The sequence below is a fragment of the Hyla sarda genome, chromosome 1 (genome assembly GCF_029499605.1).
Source record: "Hyla sarda isolate aHylSar1 chromosome 1, aHylSar1.hap1, whole genome shotgun sequence".
NCBI classification, from domain to species: Eukaryota; Metazoa; Chordata; class Amphibia; order Anura; family Hylidae; genus Hyla; species Hyla sarda.
Genome location: NC_079189.1, coordinates 602,837,362 through 602,853,865, shown reverse-complemented (window position 1 = coordinate 602,853,865; position 16,504 = coordinate 602,837,362). Strand labels below are relative to the sequence as shown.

Here is a 16,504-nt window from a genome sequence, read left to right as displayed (position 1 = left end):
TTGTACTGTTTAAATGTTATATCTGACCCATCAGATTAGAATTTTTTGAAGGCTATTTTTTTGTTGTTTATTGCTCTTTTAACCTCATTTGTCAGCCATGTAGGATTTAGTTTTAATAGTTTATATTTGTTCCCCTTTGGTATATATTTAGCTGTATAGTTATTTAGAGTTGATTTAAAGATGTCCCATTTACCTTCTGTATCAGCATTTGAGAACCCCTCCCCCCAGTCTATGTCCTGTAGTGCAGCCCTCAGCCCAGGGAAATTTGCCTTTTTAAAGTTATATGTTTTTGCCTTCCCCGCCTGTCTTTGTTTTCTACATTTTAAGTAAAAAGTAACTATATTGTGGTCGCTATTACCAAGGTTTTCCCGCACAGTTACATTACCAACCAGCTCTGCGTTGTTGGAAATGATCAGATCCAACAAGGCATCACTTCTTGTTGGGTCCTCCACAAACCTGCCCACAAAATTATCCTGCAATAAATTTAGGAATTGTCGCCCCTTTGTAGTTTTAGCCAACCCGGACCCCAATCTATATCTGGATAGTTAAAATCTCCCATTATTACCACTGTACCTGCCCGGGCGGCCCTCTCTATTTGTTTATACAGCCGACCTTCTATCTCTTCAGTGATATTAGGGGGTCTGTAGATTACACCAAATATAATTTTTTCAGTATTTCCCTCCTGTAATTCTACCCACAGTGATTCCACATCCTCAGAATCATCACACACTATGGCATCGTTCACACTGACTTTCATACCACTTCTTACATACAGACAGACTCCACCACCTTTTCTGTTCATTCTATCCTTGCGAAACAATGTAAACCCTGCAGATTGACAGCCCAGTCATGTGAGGAGTCCAGCCATGTATCAGTGACCCCAACTATATCACCAGCCATGTCTCAGTGACCCCAACTATATCACCAGCCATGTCTCAGTGACCCCCAACTATATCAATATGTTCCTCCAGTATCAAGGCCTCAAGCTCCCCCATTTTATTTGCTAGGCTTCTGGCATTTGTGAACATACACTTTACATTTCCATTAAGTTTTACACATATAGTCTCACTAATGGGATTTTCAGAGTTATTGGGGTTAATGTTATTATTTGAGTTTTAAGGGCTATTTGTACTATTTAAGTTATTGGGGCTAATGGGATTTTTTGAGTTATTGGTTCTAACGTTATTATTTAAGTTATTGGGGCTAATGGGATTTTTTGAATTATTGGGGTTACAATTTTTTGGGCTACATTTATTTTTGCGGCTGGTTTGTAACCCATGGATCTCCTTATCCACTGCTCTTAACCTCCCCCCACAGGACTCCTCTCCACCCACCATTATGTCCTGACCCCTCTCTAACCTATCCATCCCACTGTCTGCTTTCTTTGCTTTATTATCCTCCCCCCACTCACCTAGTAAAAAAAATCTTTTTATTTTTTTTAATTTTTATTATTAGTTTGACGGGGTACAATGGGCAACAGCGGGTCCCGATGTAGTCAATGTGGACTGCCAGGTGCCACTGTTTTTCAGCGGGAGTAGAGGGAGAAAAAGACGGTGCAAGCAGTATTTTTTCTCCGGCGGCCCCCCACACTACTGTGTGACAATGGTAGTGTGAATGGGGCCTTAGATGGCTAAAATAAAAGAGGTCTGCAAACCGGAGAGGCAAAGAAAAAACAGTTACACACCTACACAACAGAATAAAAAGTACCACAAATGTAAATTATTGGCAGACATTTCCTAGTTATCATTTATTGTGATAAACTGATTTCCTTTTCTCTTCTAGGACATGCGATTTTCAGGCTACTTCACTGCGTGAGTTCTTTGATGTTCAAGAAGATTTGATTTCTGCGTAAAACATTCCCCACATTCTGAACATAAAAATGGCTTTTCCCCTGTGTGAGTTTTATAATGTCTAACAAGAACTGATCGTAGAGAAAAGCATTTCCCACATTCCTGGCAAGAAAATGGCTTCTCCCCCGTGTGAGTTATCTGATGTTGAACAAGATGCGATTTATTAGCAAAAAATCTTCCACATTCCTGGCATGAAAATGGCTTCTCCCCAGTGTGAGTTCTCTGATGTTTAACAAGATTTGATTTCTCAGTAAAACATTTGCCACATTCTGTGCATGAAAATGGCTTCTCCCCTGTGTGACTCTTCTGATGTCTAACAAGATCCGATTTCTGAACAAAACACTTTCCACATTCTGAACATGAAAATGGCTTCTCCCCTGTGTGAGTTCTCTGATGCATTACAAGAGTTGATTTGCGAGAAAAACATTTCCCACATTTTGAACATGAAAATGGCTTCTCTCCTAAGTAACGTTTTTGATGTTTATCAAGATTTGATTTTAGAGCAAAACATTTTCCGCATACTGAACACGAAAATGGCTTCTCCCCTGTGTGAGTTCTTTCATGCTGAGAAAGATTTGATTTATGAATAAAACATTTCCCACATTCTGAACATGAAAACGGCCTTTCCCCTGTGTGAATTTTTTTATGTTTAACAAGAGTTGATCTGTGAGTAAAACATTTCCCACATTCTTGACATGAAAATGTCTTCTCCCCAGTATAAATTCTTTGATGTTCAACAAGATGTATTTTACAAGTAAAACTTTTTCCACATTCTGAACACTGAAATGGGTTCTCCCCTGAGTGAGTTCTCACATGTTGAGCAAGATTTGGTTTAACAGTAGAATATTTCCCATATTCTGAACATAAGGACTGCTTCTTCCCTGTGTGAGCTATCTGCTTAAAAGAATCAGATGACAGATATTTGTTGTAAAGGGCTGAGGGTGTATCTGGGATAATGGAATGTTCTTCATATGTATCTTGTGTGATATCATCATCTGCTTTATAATATGAAGATCTCAGATGTCCCTCTAATCTCCTGGTACAGTCATCTGCCAAGAAGAAACATTTTATTAATTATTTTTGAATAATAGAAACCTTGAAAATTATATTGATATTTTATAACATTTTCTACATTTTTCAATGCAAGGATCAGCAGATCATGATGTCAGGACATAATCTATTGTTGCCTCCGGCTAAATAATGTGCATGAAAATAAGCACCAGAAACTGCATGTGCAAATCTGGCCTTCTGAGAATTGAATTGTGGGGGTCCTTACTAATATTGGGGGAAAGACAGGGGAGGGTATAAGAAAAGAAGTAGTGACTCTGCACGCTATGGCCTCCTGTCCATAAGAGATCATCTAGCTGAAGCTACAATATTACTTATTGTAAAAATAAGACACATACCGTATGAAGTACAAAGAATGACATTTTGTACAATAAGTATTAAAGGTAACAAAAAAGGCAAAAGGGAATCGCAACAGGAAGCAAAACAGGAAGCCATTTCCTATAGAAAAAAATAAGCCATTGGGTATAGTCACAGGGCTCCCATGTATCAAAAGGAAGCTCCATTTATTTTGTAATGTTACCCCAGTAATAATTGCTTATTAGTTTCACATACATTATAAGGTCCCAATAAAAAGTACAACTGTTCCTGCAAAAGAAAATAATGTATCTCTGTAGATGGAAAAATAAAAATCTAATGAGTCTTAGAAGGTGGGGAGGAAAATAAGTGTGCAGAGTGTTTATATATCACTTCCATAAATATATATCTTTGCGCTAGATGTGGCCCATTGCTCGTATCATGCGACGCAAGGTTCCTACAATAAGATATTAGGGATCGACAGATTATCGGTTTGGCTGATATTATTGGCCGATAATCACGATTTTAGGCATTATCGGTATCGGCAATTACCTTGCCGATAATGCACCGCCCCCACCCGCACCACCCCCACCGCACCGCGACCGCCCCCCACCGACCCACCGCACCGCCCCGGCCCCATTGCCTCCGCCATCCCCACGCTGGCGGTGATAGGACTCAGGACCCCTGGACAGGCAGGGGGAGAGAGGCGGGTGGTGGTGGCGGTCTATGGCACCACAAAAGCCGCTGCAGTTCATTGATTTAAAGCGCCCGCTTTAAATCAATGATCTGCAGCGGTGTGTGTGTGTGTGGGGGGGGGGGGGGGGGTAAGTAGCCGATAATTTATACCGTAATATCGGTATAAGTTATCGGCTATCAGCCCTAACCTCCACAGATTATCGGTATCGGCCCTAAAAAAACTATATCGGTCGATCCCTATAAGATATATGAACTAACCTTATAATGGACGTTTTATTGTGACAGTGATCAACTTCTGTGATTTGAAGGATCTCTGTGCAGCACCCGGCATTCGTTTAGAATGTCGGTGTGGCACCGGGGGCTTGTGACGTCACGGCCACGCCCCCTAAATGCAAATCTATGGGAGGGGGTGTGGCAGCTGCCACGTCCCCTCCCATAGACTTACATTGAGGGTGCATGGCATGGTCGTGAAGTCACAAGACCCGGTGCCACACCCAGCGTTCTAAACAAACGCTAAGTGCTGCACAGAGATCGCGGGGGTCCCAGTGGCAGGCCCCCTGCAATAAAGAGTACCCCTTTAATATATCTGAGACATAGTTGGCTCAGAGGTGAATTGTATGCTTTATATTTTTCTGTAATTCACCCAATCGCAAATTTTTTATAATTTTTGTTGACCATATTTAATAATTCCGTTAAATTCACCAAAATTGAAATGTCCCGTGCAATCTCATAGCCCGAGACTGATGAGATCAGGAGTCGGAATGCCGGAATAGCCCCATACAAACCTGGCAAGTTGCCGCAGTTCTTACCGACAGGCACATCTGCTTGATAGTTAAATACTTTTTCTACTGCCCTAGTCTCAGGCTTTATGCTTTGATGCTATACACCTGGAAATTAGATTTTGCGCATTTTCCTCAACTTCTAAGACCCCTAACGTTTTTATTTTCCACTAACATATGTATTAGGGCTTATTTGTAAAAAAAAAAAAAGTTGTACTTTTTTTGCACTCTGTATTTTACCATATAATGTACTACAAAGCCAGTAAAAAAATAATTGTGGGGCAAAACTAGGGGGAAAAAAAATAGAATTACATAATTTTGTGGGGAGTTTACTGTATGGTATTAGGAGGAGTGGTCGACTAGCCAATCCGGCCTTTGCAACCACACTCTCCCGAGTTGGTCTATTTAAGATTGCAGTCTGCTTTCAGTTATTGCCTGAGAAAAGTAAATCTTTCTTGCCCCCTGGCTCTGTTTACTCTCCTGCTTACTGCAGGGCCGGTTTTAGGCTTAGTGTGGCCCTGGGTAAAATTAAAAGTGGGTTCCCAAAAGGGGGGTGGGGCGGCAGGGCTGGTGCAAGAATTTTTGCCGCACTAGGCAAAACCTTATTTTGCCGCCCCCCGGAATCTGCAAACATGTGTTCTAACATTTGTAAACAATACCCCCATACCGTGATTGAATAACAACGCTATACCAGAACAGAACAATACCGATATACCGTGACTGAATAACAACACCATACCAGAAAAGAACAACACCACCATACCGTGACTAAATAACAACGCCATACCAGAACAGAACAATACTGAATAACAACACTATACCAGAACTGTCAGGATCCGGGTACTGTGAGGATAGTGGTGGTGGATCCTCTGTGTCAGTGGGGTGATGACGTGGGCCGTACCAGGGGAACGGAGTCTAAGGGGTTACTGGTTTTCACCAGAGCCCGCCGCAAGGCGGAATGGACTTGCAGCGGCAGGTAACCCCCAGGTCGTTCCACCCGATAGCGACTCAACCCCAACTGACGGCTGAGTTAGGCGCGGTACAAGGGATTAGGCAAGAGCAAGGTCGGATGTAGCAGAAGGTCAGGGCAGGCAGCAAGGATCGTAGTCAGGGGCAACGGCAGAGGGTCTGGAACACTGGCTTGGGACATACAAGGAACGCTTTCACTGGCACAAGGGCAACAAGATTCGGCGATGCTGGGAAGGGGAAGTGAGGTAATACAGGCATGGACACAGGTGTATTCACTAATTGGGCCAGGCGTCAATCAGAGGCGCACTGGCCCTTTAAATCGCAGAGAGCCGGCACGCGCGTGCCCTAGGGAGCGGGTCCGCGCGCGCCGGGACTGAACCGACGGAGGACAGGACGGGTAAGGAGACTGGGATGCGAACCGCGAGCGGGCGCGTCCCGCTACGCGGGTCGCATCCCCGCCAGTGACATTAATGCAGCGCTCCCGGTCAGCGGGTCTGACCGGAGCGCTGCGACAAGGTGAACGCTGCGAGCGCTCCGGGGAGGAGCGGGGACCCGGAGCTCTCGGCGTAACAAGAACAGAACATTACCGCTATACCAGAACAGAACAATACTGCCATACTGTGACTGAATAACAACACCATACCAGAACAGAACAATACTGCATAACAACACCATACCAGGAACAGAACATTACCACCATACCAGAACAATACCACCATACCGTGACTGAATAACAATATACCAGAACAGAACAATACTGAATAACAACACCATACCAGAACAGAACCTTACCGCCATACCAAAACAGAACAATACTGCCATACCGTGACTGAATAACAATATACCAGAACAGAACAATACTGCATAACAACACCATACCAGAACAGAACATTACCACCATACCAGAACAATACCACCATACCGTGACTGAATAACAATATACCAGAACAGAACAATACTGAATAACAACACCATAGCAGAACAGAACATTACCGCCATACCAGAACAGAACAATACTGAATAACTACACCATACCAGAACCGAACATTACCGCCATACCAGAACAGAACAATACTGCCATACCGTGACTGAATAATAATACACCAGAACAGAACAATACCCCCACACCGTGACTGAATAAAAATGCCATACCAGAACAGAATACCGCCATACCGTGATTGAATAAAAATGCTATACCAGAACACTGCAAAAACACATACCGTGACTGAATAACACTGCAATAACACACATCTATACACATACAGGGTATATTTCTAACACATGCCTAATCTATAATTATATATATATCAGTGGCGGATCCAGGGGGGGGGGGCAACAGGGCAATTGCTCCCCCCCCCCCCCGAGATTTCTTCCCCCGATTACTAACATGGTGGAGCGGGAGCTGTCAGCGTAATATAAGTGTATGGATTGTTTTTTTACTGTTTGGCACATCTATATAGCACTGGGCTCAGGCGGCAATTAAAAAACAAAAAAGGATAAATTTGATGTGAGATGCCCATGACAGGGGGGCATTATATGTGAAGAGCACATGACAGGGGGTCCCCTGTCTTGTGCTCTTCACATAATGCCCCCTGTGCTGTGCCCCTCATATATAATGCCCCCATCATAATCATGTGCCCTTCAGATATAATGCTTCTGTCATGTGCCCCTCACATATGATGCCCCCTGTGGGGCAGGACAGGGGGCATTATATGTGAGGGGCAAGTCATAGGGGGTATTATATGTGAGGGGCAAGTCACAGGGGGCATTATATGTTAGGGGCACAGGACAGGGGGCAGTATATGTGAGGGGCACATGATGAGAGCATTATATGAGGGACACAGCACAGGGGGCATTAAATGTTATGGGAGCATGACGGGGACATTATATGTGAGGGGCACAGCACAGGGGGCATTATATGTGAGGGACACAGGACAGAAGGCATTATATGTGATTGGCACAGCATAGGGGGCATTATATGTGAATGGCACAGCATAGGGGGCATTATATGTTAGGTGCACAGGACAGAGGGCATTTTTATTATATGGGCGGAACAGGACGGACATTATTAATATGTGGGGGGGGGGTGCAGGAGGGGCCATAATTATTATATGTGGGGGCACAGGATGGGGAATTATTACTATATGTGAAGGCACAGAGTGTTTTGCATTTTAGAGGTATGGTGTATATTATAAAGGAATTTCAGGGTTGGTACGATTTTTATGGGCCACAATACATTACAGTATTGTATTCAGAGGGTGCACTGCACGGCAAGGTTATATTCAGATGGTACAGTGTGTGGCAGTATTATATTCAGAGGGTACAGTGTGTGGTAGTATTACATTTAGAGGGTACAGTGTGTGGTAGTATTATGATCAGAGAGCGCAGTGTGTGGCAGTATTATATTCATAGGGTACAGTGTATGGTAGTATTATATTCATAGGGTACAGTGTGTGGTAGTATTATATTCAGAGGGCGCAGTGTTTGGTAGTATTATATTCAGAGGGTACAGTGTGTGGTAGTATTACATTTAGAGGAAAATAGAAGAATGTCCAGCACAAAAGCACGATGCAAGAAGATGATTTATTGTGAATTCACACAGCAAACAGCAACATGGATCATGGAGTAGAGTGACGCGTTTCAGCAACCTTAGTCGCCTTAGTCATACCAAGGTATACTCGGATCCATCTGGCCCTTATAGTGGTTAGCACCGCCCTCCCCCACCAGGTGAAAACATCTGAGTGGACCAGGGCGGCGCATCTCCACACACAAGGAACAGATTAACATTTGTGTTCACACTAGACAAAAAAGAACACAATGAACAAGACTGATCACAAATAAAAGCTAACTGCGAAAAATATTGGTTCTATGCTGTGTGCAGCATTGATAAACTAGAACACATAAAGGGTGTGACTGACAATGTACATTATTGTGTAAACTTAACCCCTTAAGGACTCAGCCCATTTTGGCCTTAAGGACTCAGACAATTTAATTTTTACGTTTTCATTTTTTCCTCCTCGCCTTCTAAAAATCATAACTCTTTTATATTTTCATCCACAGACTAGTATGAGGGCTTGTTTTTTGCGCGACCAGTTGTCCTTTGTAATGACATCACTCATTATATCATAAAATGTATGGCGCAACCAAAAAACACTATTTTTGTGGGGAAATTAAAACGAAAAACGCAATTTTGCTAATTTTGGAAGGTTTTGTTTTCACGCCGTACAATTTCTGGTAAAAATGACGTGTGTTCTTTATTCTGAGGGTCAATACGATTAAAATGATACCCATTATTATATACTTTTATATTATTGTTGCGCTTAAAAAAAATCACAAACTTTTTAACCAAATTAGTACGTTTATAATCCCTTTATTTTGATGACCTATAACTTTTTTATTTTTCCGTATAAGCGGCGGTATGGGGGCTCATTTTTTGCGCCATGATCTGTACTTTTTTTTGATACCACATTTGTATATAAAAAACTTTTAATACATTTTTTATAATTTTTTTTTTTATAAAATGTATTAAAAAAGTAGGAATTTTGGACTTTTTAAATTTTTTTTCGTTCACGCCGTTCACCGTACGGGATCATTAACATTTTATTTTAATAGTTCGGACATTTACGCACGCGGCGATACCAAATATGTCTATAAAAAATGTTTTTTACGCTTTTTGGGTGTAAAATAGGAAAAAACGGACGTTTTACTTTTTTATTGGGGGAGGGGATTTTTCACTTTTTTTTTACTCTTACTTTTACATTTTTTTACATTTTTTTTTACACTTGAATAGTCCCCATAGGGGACTATTCATAGCAATACCATGATTGCTAATACTGATCTGTTCTATGTATAGGACATAGAACAGATCAGTATTATCGGTCATCTTCTGCTCTAGTCTGCTCGATCACAGACCAGAGCAGGAGACGCCGGGAGCCGCACGGAGGAAGGAGAGGGGACCTCCGTGCTGCGTTATGAATGATCGGATCCCCGCAGCAGCGCTGCGGGCGATCCGATCGTTCATTTTAATCGCGAACTGCCGCAGATGCCGGGATCTGTATTGATCCCGGCACCTGAGGGGTTAATGGCGGACGCCCGCGAGATCGCGGGCGTCGGCCATTGCCGGCGGGTCCCTGGCTGCGATCAGCAGCCGGGATCAGCCGCGCATGACACGGGCATCGCTCCGATGCCCGCGGTTATGCTTAGGACGTAAATGTACGTCCTGGTGCGTTAAGTACCACCTCACCAGGACGTACATTTACGTCCTGCGTCCTTAAGGGGTTAAGTCATTGATCTATTACTAAGTTTTTTTACACAAGTTTGTCATTCTTTATCCCTAGTAATATTAATTGTATTATGGTCTGTCTGTGATTTTTCGCAGTTAGCTTTTATTTGTGATCAGTCTTGTTCATTGTGTTCTTTTTTGTCTAGTGTGAACACAAATGTTAATCTGTTCCTTGTGTGTGGAGATGCGCCGCCCTGGTCCACTCAGGTGTTTTCACCTGGTGGGGGAGGGCGGTGCTAACCACTATAAGGGCCAGATGGATCCGAGTATACCTTGATATGACTAAGGCGACTAAGGTTGCTGAAAAGCGTCACTCTACTCCATGATCCATGTTGCTGTTTGCTGTGTGAATTCACAATAAATCATCTTCTTGCATCGTGCTTTTGTGCTGGACATTCTTCTATTTTCTACTTACCAGTCTTCGTGGTGTCCGCACGAGTCCGTGCACTGAGGCGGCAGTGGTGAGCTGGACGACTTCCCTTTTCTCATAACTTATCGGACTATCCGTGCACCCACCGTACCATCCCGGAGATACGTGTTCAGGAGCGAAAATGGCTACAAGTGCCTGCCTGAAACCCGTGGATGACGACCGCCAAGCACGTATTGCAAAGATGTCCCTGATGTTCAACATGCAAGACACAGGTACGAAAGCAACAGTGGATCTTAAGATCCTTATGGAGGAATTGGAGAGGGCTCTTACCAATGAGGTTCGAATTTGGTGGGATGTTTCCACCCTGAAGAAATATGTCGAAAACAACATGGTTCCTAGAGGACTACGACTGAGAAAGTTTCCCACTACTTTGTTTGGGGATCAATTTAAGGCCGATTGGGAACAACTTATGACAGAATCATCACTCAAATTCATGAATTTAATCATTGCCTATGAAGAACAAGCTTTGTTGGAAGCTGGCGAAAACATCACAAAATTACAACTGTCACTGCAACAATATGAGAATCATCCTGCTTTCATGGAACATGACAGCAAGATTAAAGATAACATCGCTAAAGCCGAGTCAGTCATCACAGAGGTTAAACAAAAAAAGTTTATGAGGGACTTGCAGGATTATCAAACCAGTGCGGTTTATCAGTGGCCAACAATGGATAACAGATCCAACCCTAAATCCATCTTAAAAAAGGGATGGGGACGTAAACATACCTCCAAGAATAAAGCATCCACTTCCATTAAAGATTCCAAAGTCAGTTTTACATGCACTGACGGTGACTCTATGGACTCTGGAGATCAAACCGATGCATTTGGACCTGTCACTCCGGCGGCTTCCTCCTCCCCTTTACCAACGTCATCTAAGGTATCGGTGAATCGCTCTACGTCATCAAAAAACGCCGAGCGGGGAGGAAGCACCGGACGTCCAAGAAGGAGCCCACGGTCTTACAGGAGAAGGTGAGCACAATACCTGTTTTCAACCTATCGGCAAAGACACTATCTTCTTATGAACTGAGTGTCCTCTCAAAAGGGCTTACTTTTGCGCCATCCTGCCGTTTCAACTTATTCAATACTCTATTGGACATAAACAAGCTAGTAAGAGACATTACGATAAAAAAGCATTTTCGTAATATATCTGATAGTCATGTCAATGTCGATACAAGCAGTAACCTGAATATAACTAATTTGCATGAAAATGTGGCTACGTTTGTTGATTGTATTACAGGTACTAGTGCGTCCCCTTCTAGGGCTAATACCCGTCAGCATATGTACACTTTCAGTGACCAATGTATTGTTTCTGAATTACAACAATTGTATAATATGTCTCATGCTGATGGGGTACCGGAATTTGTTACCTCTAACCCGGATTTCTACCCGATTATGTCGAGGACTCCCGTCCTTGACCACTTCCAAGAGGTGGTGGAACGGGAGTTGTTGACGTTATCAAAAAAGAAAAATAGGAAATTTGCTGGCAATCTATCCCCCCAGGAAAAGACAGCTCTTGACCATCTCAGCGAGTCGGAGGACATCATCGTCCGGCAGGCTGACAAAGGGGGGGCGGTTGTAGTCCTTGATAAAGGACTATACCACAAACTGAATATGACCATGTTGCAAGATACCAACACTTACAAAATACTGTCCGGTGATCCCACCTGTTCCTTTAGACCGATGTTGGAAAACCTTGTGGACCTTGGGGTAGCCAATGGATTTATTGACCAGCGTCAAGCTGAGTACATTAAAATTAAACATCCGGTTATTGCCATATTCCATTCGCTCCCCAAGGTCCATAAGGATGTATTCCCCCCACCCATGAGACCAATTGTGGCAGGGATATCCTCCCTTAACGAAAGATTGTGCTCATGGGTGGACAATTTGTTACAATCACTGATCGGTCAAATTCCAGGTTATATTAAAGATACCGGACATATTTTGACTATGTGTGAGGATATAACCTGGCAAGATAATTATATATGGATAACTGCAGATGTCACCTCCCTTTATTCAGTGATACCTCACACACTAGCCAAACTCGCATTGGACTGGTTCTTGAAGCCATACTCACAATATTCTGCTGATTTATGTGAATATATTATCCTAGTGGTAGAGTTCTTACTTACACATAATTTCTTCAAATTTGACCAGCATTTTTTCCTGCAAACAACTGGAGCGTTGATGGGGGTGAAGTTCTCCCCCTCTCTCGCCAACATTTACATGTGTTGGTGGGAGAGGGAGATTATCTTTGCCCCCAGCAATCCCCATTCTTCATCCATTTTATTTTACGGCCGCTACATCGACGATCTCATATTTATATGGGGTTCGGATGTGGCGGCCGTGGAACCATTCTCAGATTATTTAAATGACAATGCTTTCAACTTGAGATTTACTGTGTCATCTCATGTCCCTACTGTCTCCTTCCTGGACCTGTATCTGACTGGTGACATTATCACCAGAAAGATTGTCACGTCTACATACAGAAAGGAGACTAATGTGAACTCCATCTTACGAGCTGACTCGTGTCATCCCGCCCACGTGACGAAAAATTTACCTGTAGGTGAAATGATACGTGCCAGACGTAATTTTTCTAGACAGGAGGATTTCGATCACGAGATCGGAGTTATTTCATCTCGATTGAGATCAAGGGGCTATCACGATCGACATATCCAGCGTGCGATAAATATCGCCCGCGATCGTGATCGCACAGAACTTCTATCTGGTGGGAGGAGACATTCCCGTCCCACCAGTATTGAAGATGTGGAGATCCAAGGACATCGTCCAATTACATTTGTGACCCAATACAGTGATGACTTTCATGCTAGCTATCAGCAACATAGTACAGAAATACATTCCCATGATCTCAGGTGATCCATCTTTCTCTGAAATATTTAGCAGTGGGTTTAGATGTATACCTAAGAAGGCCAGAACCATCTCTAACAAAGTGTCTCCTAGTCTTTTTTTGAGCACTAAGAGTCACAAGACCAATTGGTTGCGACATCAGGGCTCGTTTGGATGCGGCCATAACAGATGCACTTGCTGTTCTGTTATGTTCAACAGCACAAGCTTTCTGTCAGCATCCAATGGAGAGCAATTTAACATGGCACATTTTGTTAATTGCAACATGCACCATGTTGTATATCTCATTACATCCCCCATTTCAACTCCCGGCACGTATCCATGGTGAGCCGACACTGTGCAAAGAAACATTCAGGGTCATTTCGTAGCCTGTATGTACAGGGCATAGAAAAAGTCACTATACCTCTGCGCGGCGGAGACCATAGAAGAAAGTTACTTGACCGCGAGGTCTATTGGATTTTAAAACTTGATACTAGGTCTCCGAGGGGTTTGAACAAAAGGCAGGACACCATGTTATACTATTAGATATATACATGATAGAGCATAATTACTAGCAGTTCATCTTAATATTGAATTTGTTACATGATGTCCTGCCTCCGTTCCTATCCTCTTGCAGAGTTCAGACACATAAGTACTTCCCTGCTCCTTATACAGTGTAGCAATCTTTGATGTTCCCCTATATATTAGGTTCAACAAATAAGTCTTCGCCTAAATTTTCTACAGTCAATAGTCCTCTCGTCCTCTCATTTGGTATACTCCTCAGCTATATATCTACCACAACATATGTTTTTTAATTTAATAAAACAAGTGTATCATATCCAATAATATGTGGTTTTATATATATATATATACTTTGGATTAGTGGCCCTCGTTTTTCCTTCATTAAGTTTTTCTATAGAAACTAAATAATTTCTCATGGATTGTCCCACACCCGCTCAAACTTATTGTTACTATCTATATTTAGAATAATATCAGCATATGAATTTTCTTTTATTTATCGTTTGCTTGCTCGGACGTGGGCCAAATCCATGAGAATAGCTTTTAATCAATTCATACAATTTTTAGTATTTTTTACCAGCCTATTTGTGTCAGGTCCTTTTTTCTTAATACACTAATATCACATATAAGTATTTTGTGACCTGGCATAATGTTTCATCAATGCTGGTATTGGTTCTATGCTGTGTGCAGCATTGATAAACTAGAACACATAAAGGGTGTGACTGACAATGTACATTATTGTGTAAACTTAAGTCATTGATCTATTACTATGTTTTTTTACACAAGTTTGTCATTCTTTATCCCTAGTAATATTAATTGTATTATGGTCTGTCTGTGATTTTTCGCAGTTAGCTTTTATTTGTGATCAGTCTTGTTCATTGTGTTCTTTTTTGTCTAGTGTGAACACAAATGTTAATCTGTTCCTTGTGTGTGGAGATGCGCCGCCCTGGTCCACTCAGGTGTTTTCACCTGGTGGGGGAGGGCGGTGCTAACCACTATAAGGGCCAGATGGATCCGAGTATACCTTGGTATGACTAAGGCGACTAAGGTTGCTGAAACGCGTCACTCTACTCCATGATCCATGTTGCTGTTTGCTGTGTGAATTCACAATAAATCATCTTCTTGCATCGTGCTTTTGTGCTGGACATTCTTCTATTTTCTACTTACCAGTCTTCGTGGTGTCCGCACGAGTCCGTGCACTGAGGCGGCGGTGGTGAGCTGGACAACTTCCCTTTTCTTATTACATTTAGAGGGTACAGTGTGTGGTAGTATTATATTCAGAGAGCGCAGTGTGTGGTAGTATTATATACAGAGAGCGCAGTGTGTGGTAGTTTTATATTCAAAGAGCGCAGTGTGTGGTAGTATTATATTTAGAGAGCGCAGTGTGCGATAGCATTATATTCAGAGGGTACAGTGTGTGGTAGTATTATATTCAGAGGCTACAGTGTGTGATAGTATTATATTCAGAGAGCGCTGTGTGTGGTAGTATTATATTCATAGAGCGCAGTGTGTGGCAGTTTTATATTCATAGAGCGCAGTGTGTGGTAGTATTATATTCAGAGAGCGCACTGTGTGGTAGTATTATATTCAGAGGGTGCAGTGTGTGGTAGTATTATATTCAGAGAGCGCAGTGTGTGGTAGTATTATATTCAAAGGGTACAGTGTGTGGTAGTATTATATTCAGAGAGCGCAGTGTGTGGTAGTTTTATATTCAGAGAGCACAGTGTGTGGTAGTATTATATTCAGAGAGCGCTGTGTGTGGTAGTATTATATTCAGAGGCTACAGTGTGGGGTATTCAGAGAATACGGTGTTTAGCAGTATTATAATAATTATTGTTTTCATATAGAGGATCAGAATCCGCTGACAAATTAAGGAGCCATTTGGGTGTCATTTTCTGCAGAGAGAAGATTTAGCTGACAGTCACAGCGGTATGTACCATCGAAGCTGTCACCTGTAGTCACTGGATATCATTGTGTATTCACCTCACTATGTCCCATCAGAGCTGTAGTCACTTGTAAGTTTCGCAGTTTTCATGGGTGAAACAACAACTCCCAGCATAACCTTACCACTACTTTGGTCATACTGGGAGCTGTAGTTTTAAATGGTAAAACCTTCTTTAGCACTTTCCCAATCTGTGACAATTTGTATATTTGATTATTATGCTGGAAATTATTTTCTGCAACCTGCTACACTGCGGACATCACAACTATACTGCCAACCTAATGTAGGGGAACTACAACCTAATGTGGGGGAACTATACTGCAAACTAAATGTGGGGGAACTATACTGCCAACCTAATGTAGGAGGATTATACTGCTAACCTAATGGGGGGGGGGGGACTACAACCTAATGTGGGGGAACTATACTGCCAACCTAATGTGGGGGAACTACAACCTAATGTGGGGGAACTATACTGACAACCTAATGTGGGGAAACTACAACCGAATGTGGGGGAACTATACTGCTAACCTAATGGGGTGGGGGTGGGGGGGGACTACAACCTAATGTGGGGGAACATAATGCCAACCTAATGTGGGGGAACTACAACCTAATGTGGGGGAACTATACTGACAACCTAATGTGGGGAAACTACAACCTAATGTGGGGGAACTATACTGACAACCTAATGTGGGGAAACTACAACCTAATGTGGGGGAACTATACTGCTAAACCTAATGTGGGGGAACTATACTGCCAACCTAATGTGGGGGAACTATACTGCCAACCTAATGTGGGGGAACTATACTGCCAACCTAATGTGGGGGAACTATACTG

The 16,504-nt window shown here is 42.5% G+C and overlaps 2 protein-coding genes across 3 annotated transcripts in view; both read right to left on the bottom strand.

The window, feature by feature from the left end:
* LOC130295636 (zinc finger protein 850-like) overlaps positions 1-16,504 on the bottom strand; it is a 121,705-nt gene that overhangs the window by 98,985 nt on the left and 6,216 nt on the right. The window lies entirely within an intron of this gene.
* Positions 282-16,504, bottom strand: part of LOC130296845 (gastrula zinc finger protein XlCGF57.1-like) — a 37,752-nt gene continuing 21,529 nt past the window's right edge. The window contains exon 7 of one of the 2 annotated variants that reach the window (XM_056548859.1): positions 282-2,899. In XM_056548859.1, the coding sequence (XP_056404834.1) occupies positions 1,800-2,899 (1,100 nt within the window). In that variant the 3' untranslated portion in view covers positions 282-1,799. The remainder of the gene's footprint in view (positions 2,900-16,504) is intronic. The other variant, XM_056548852.1, reaches the window with a different exon arrangement.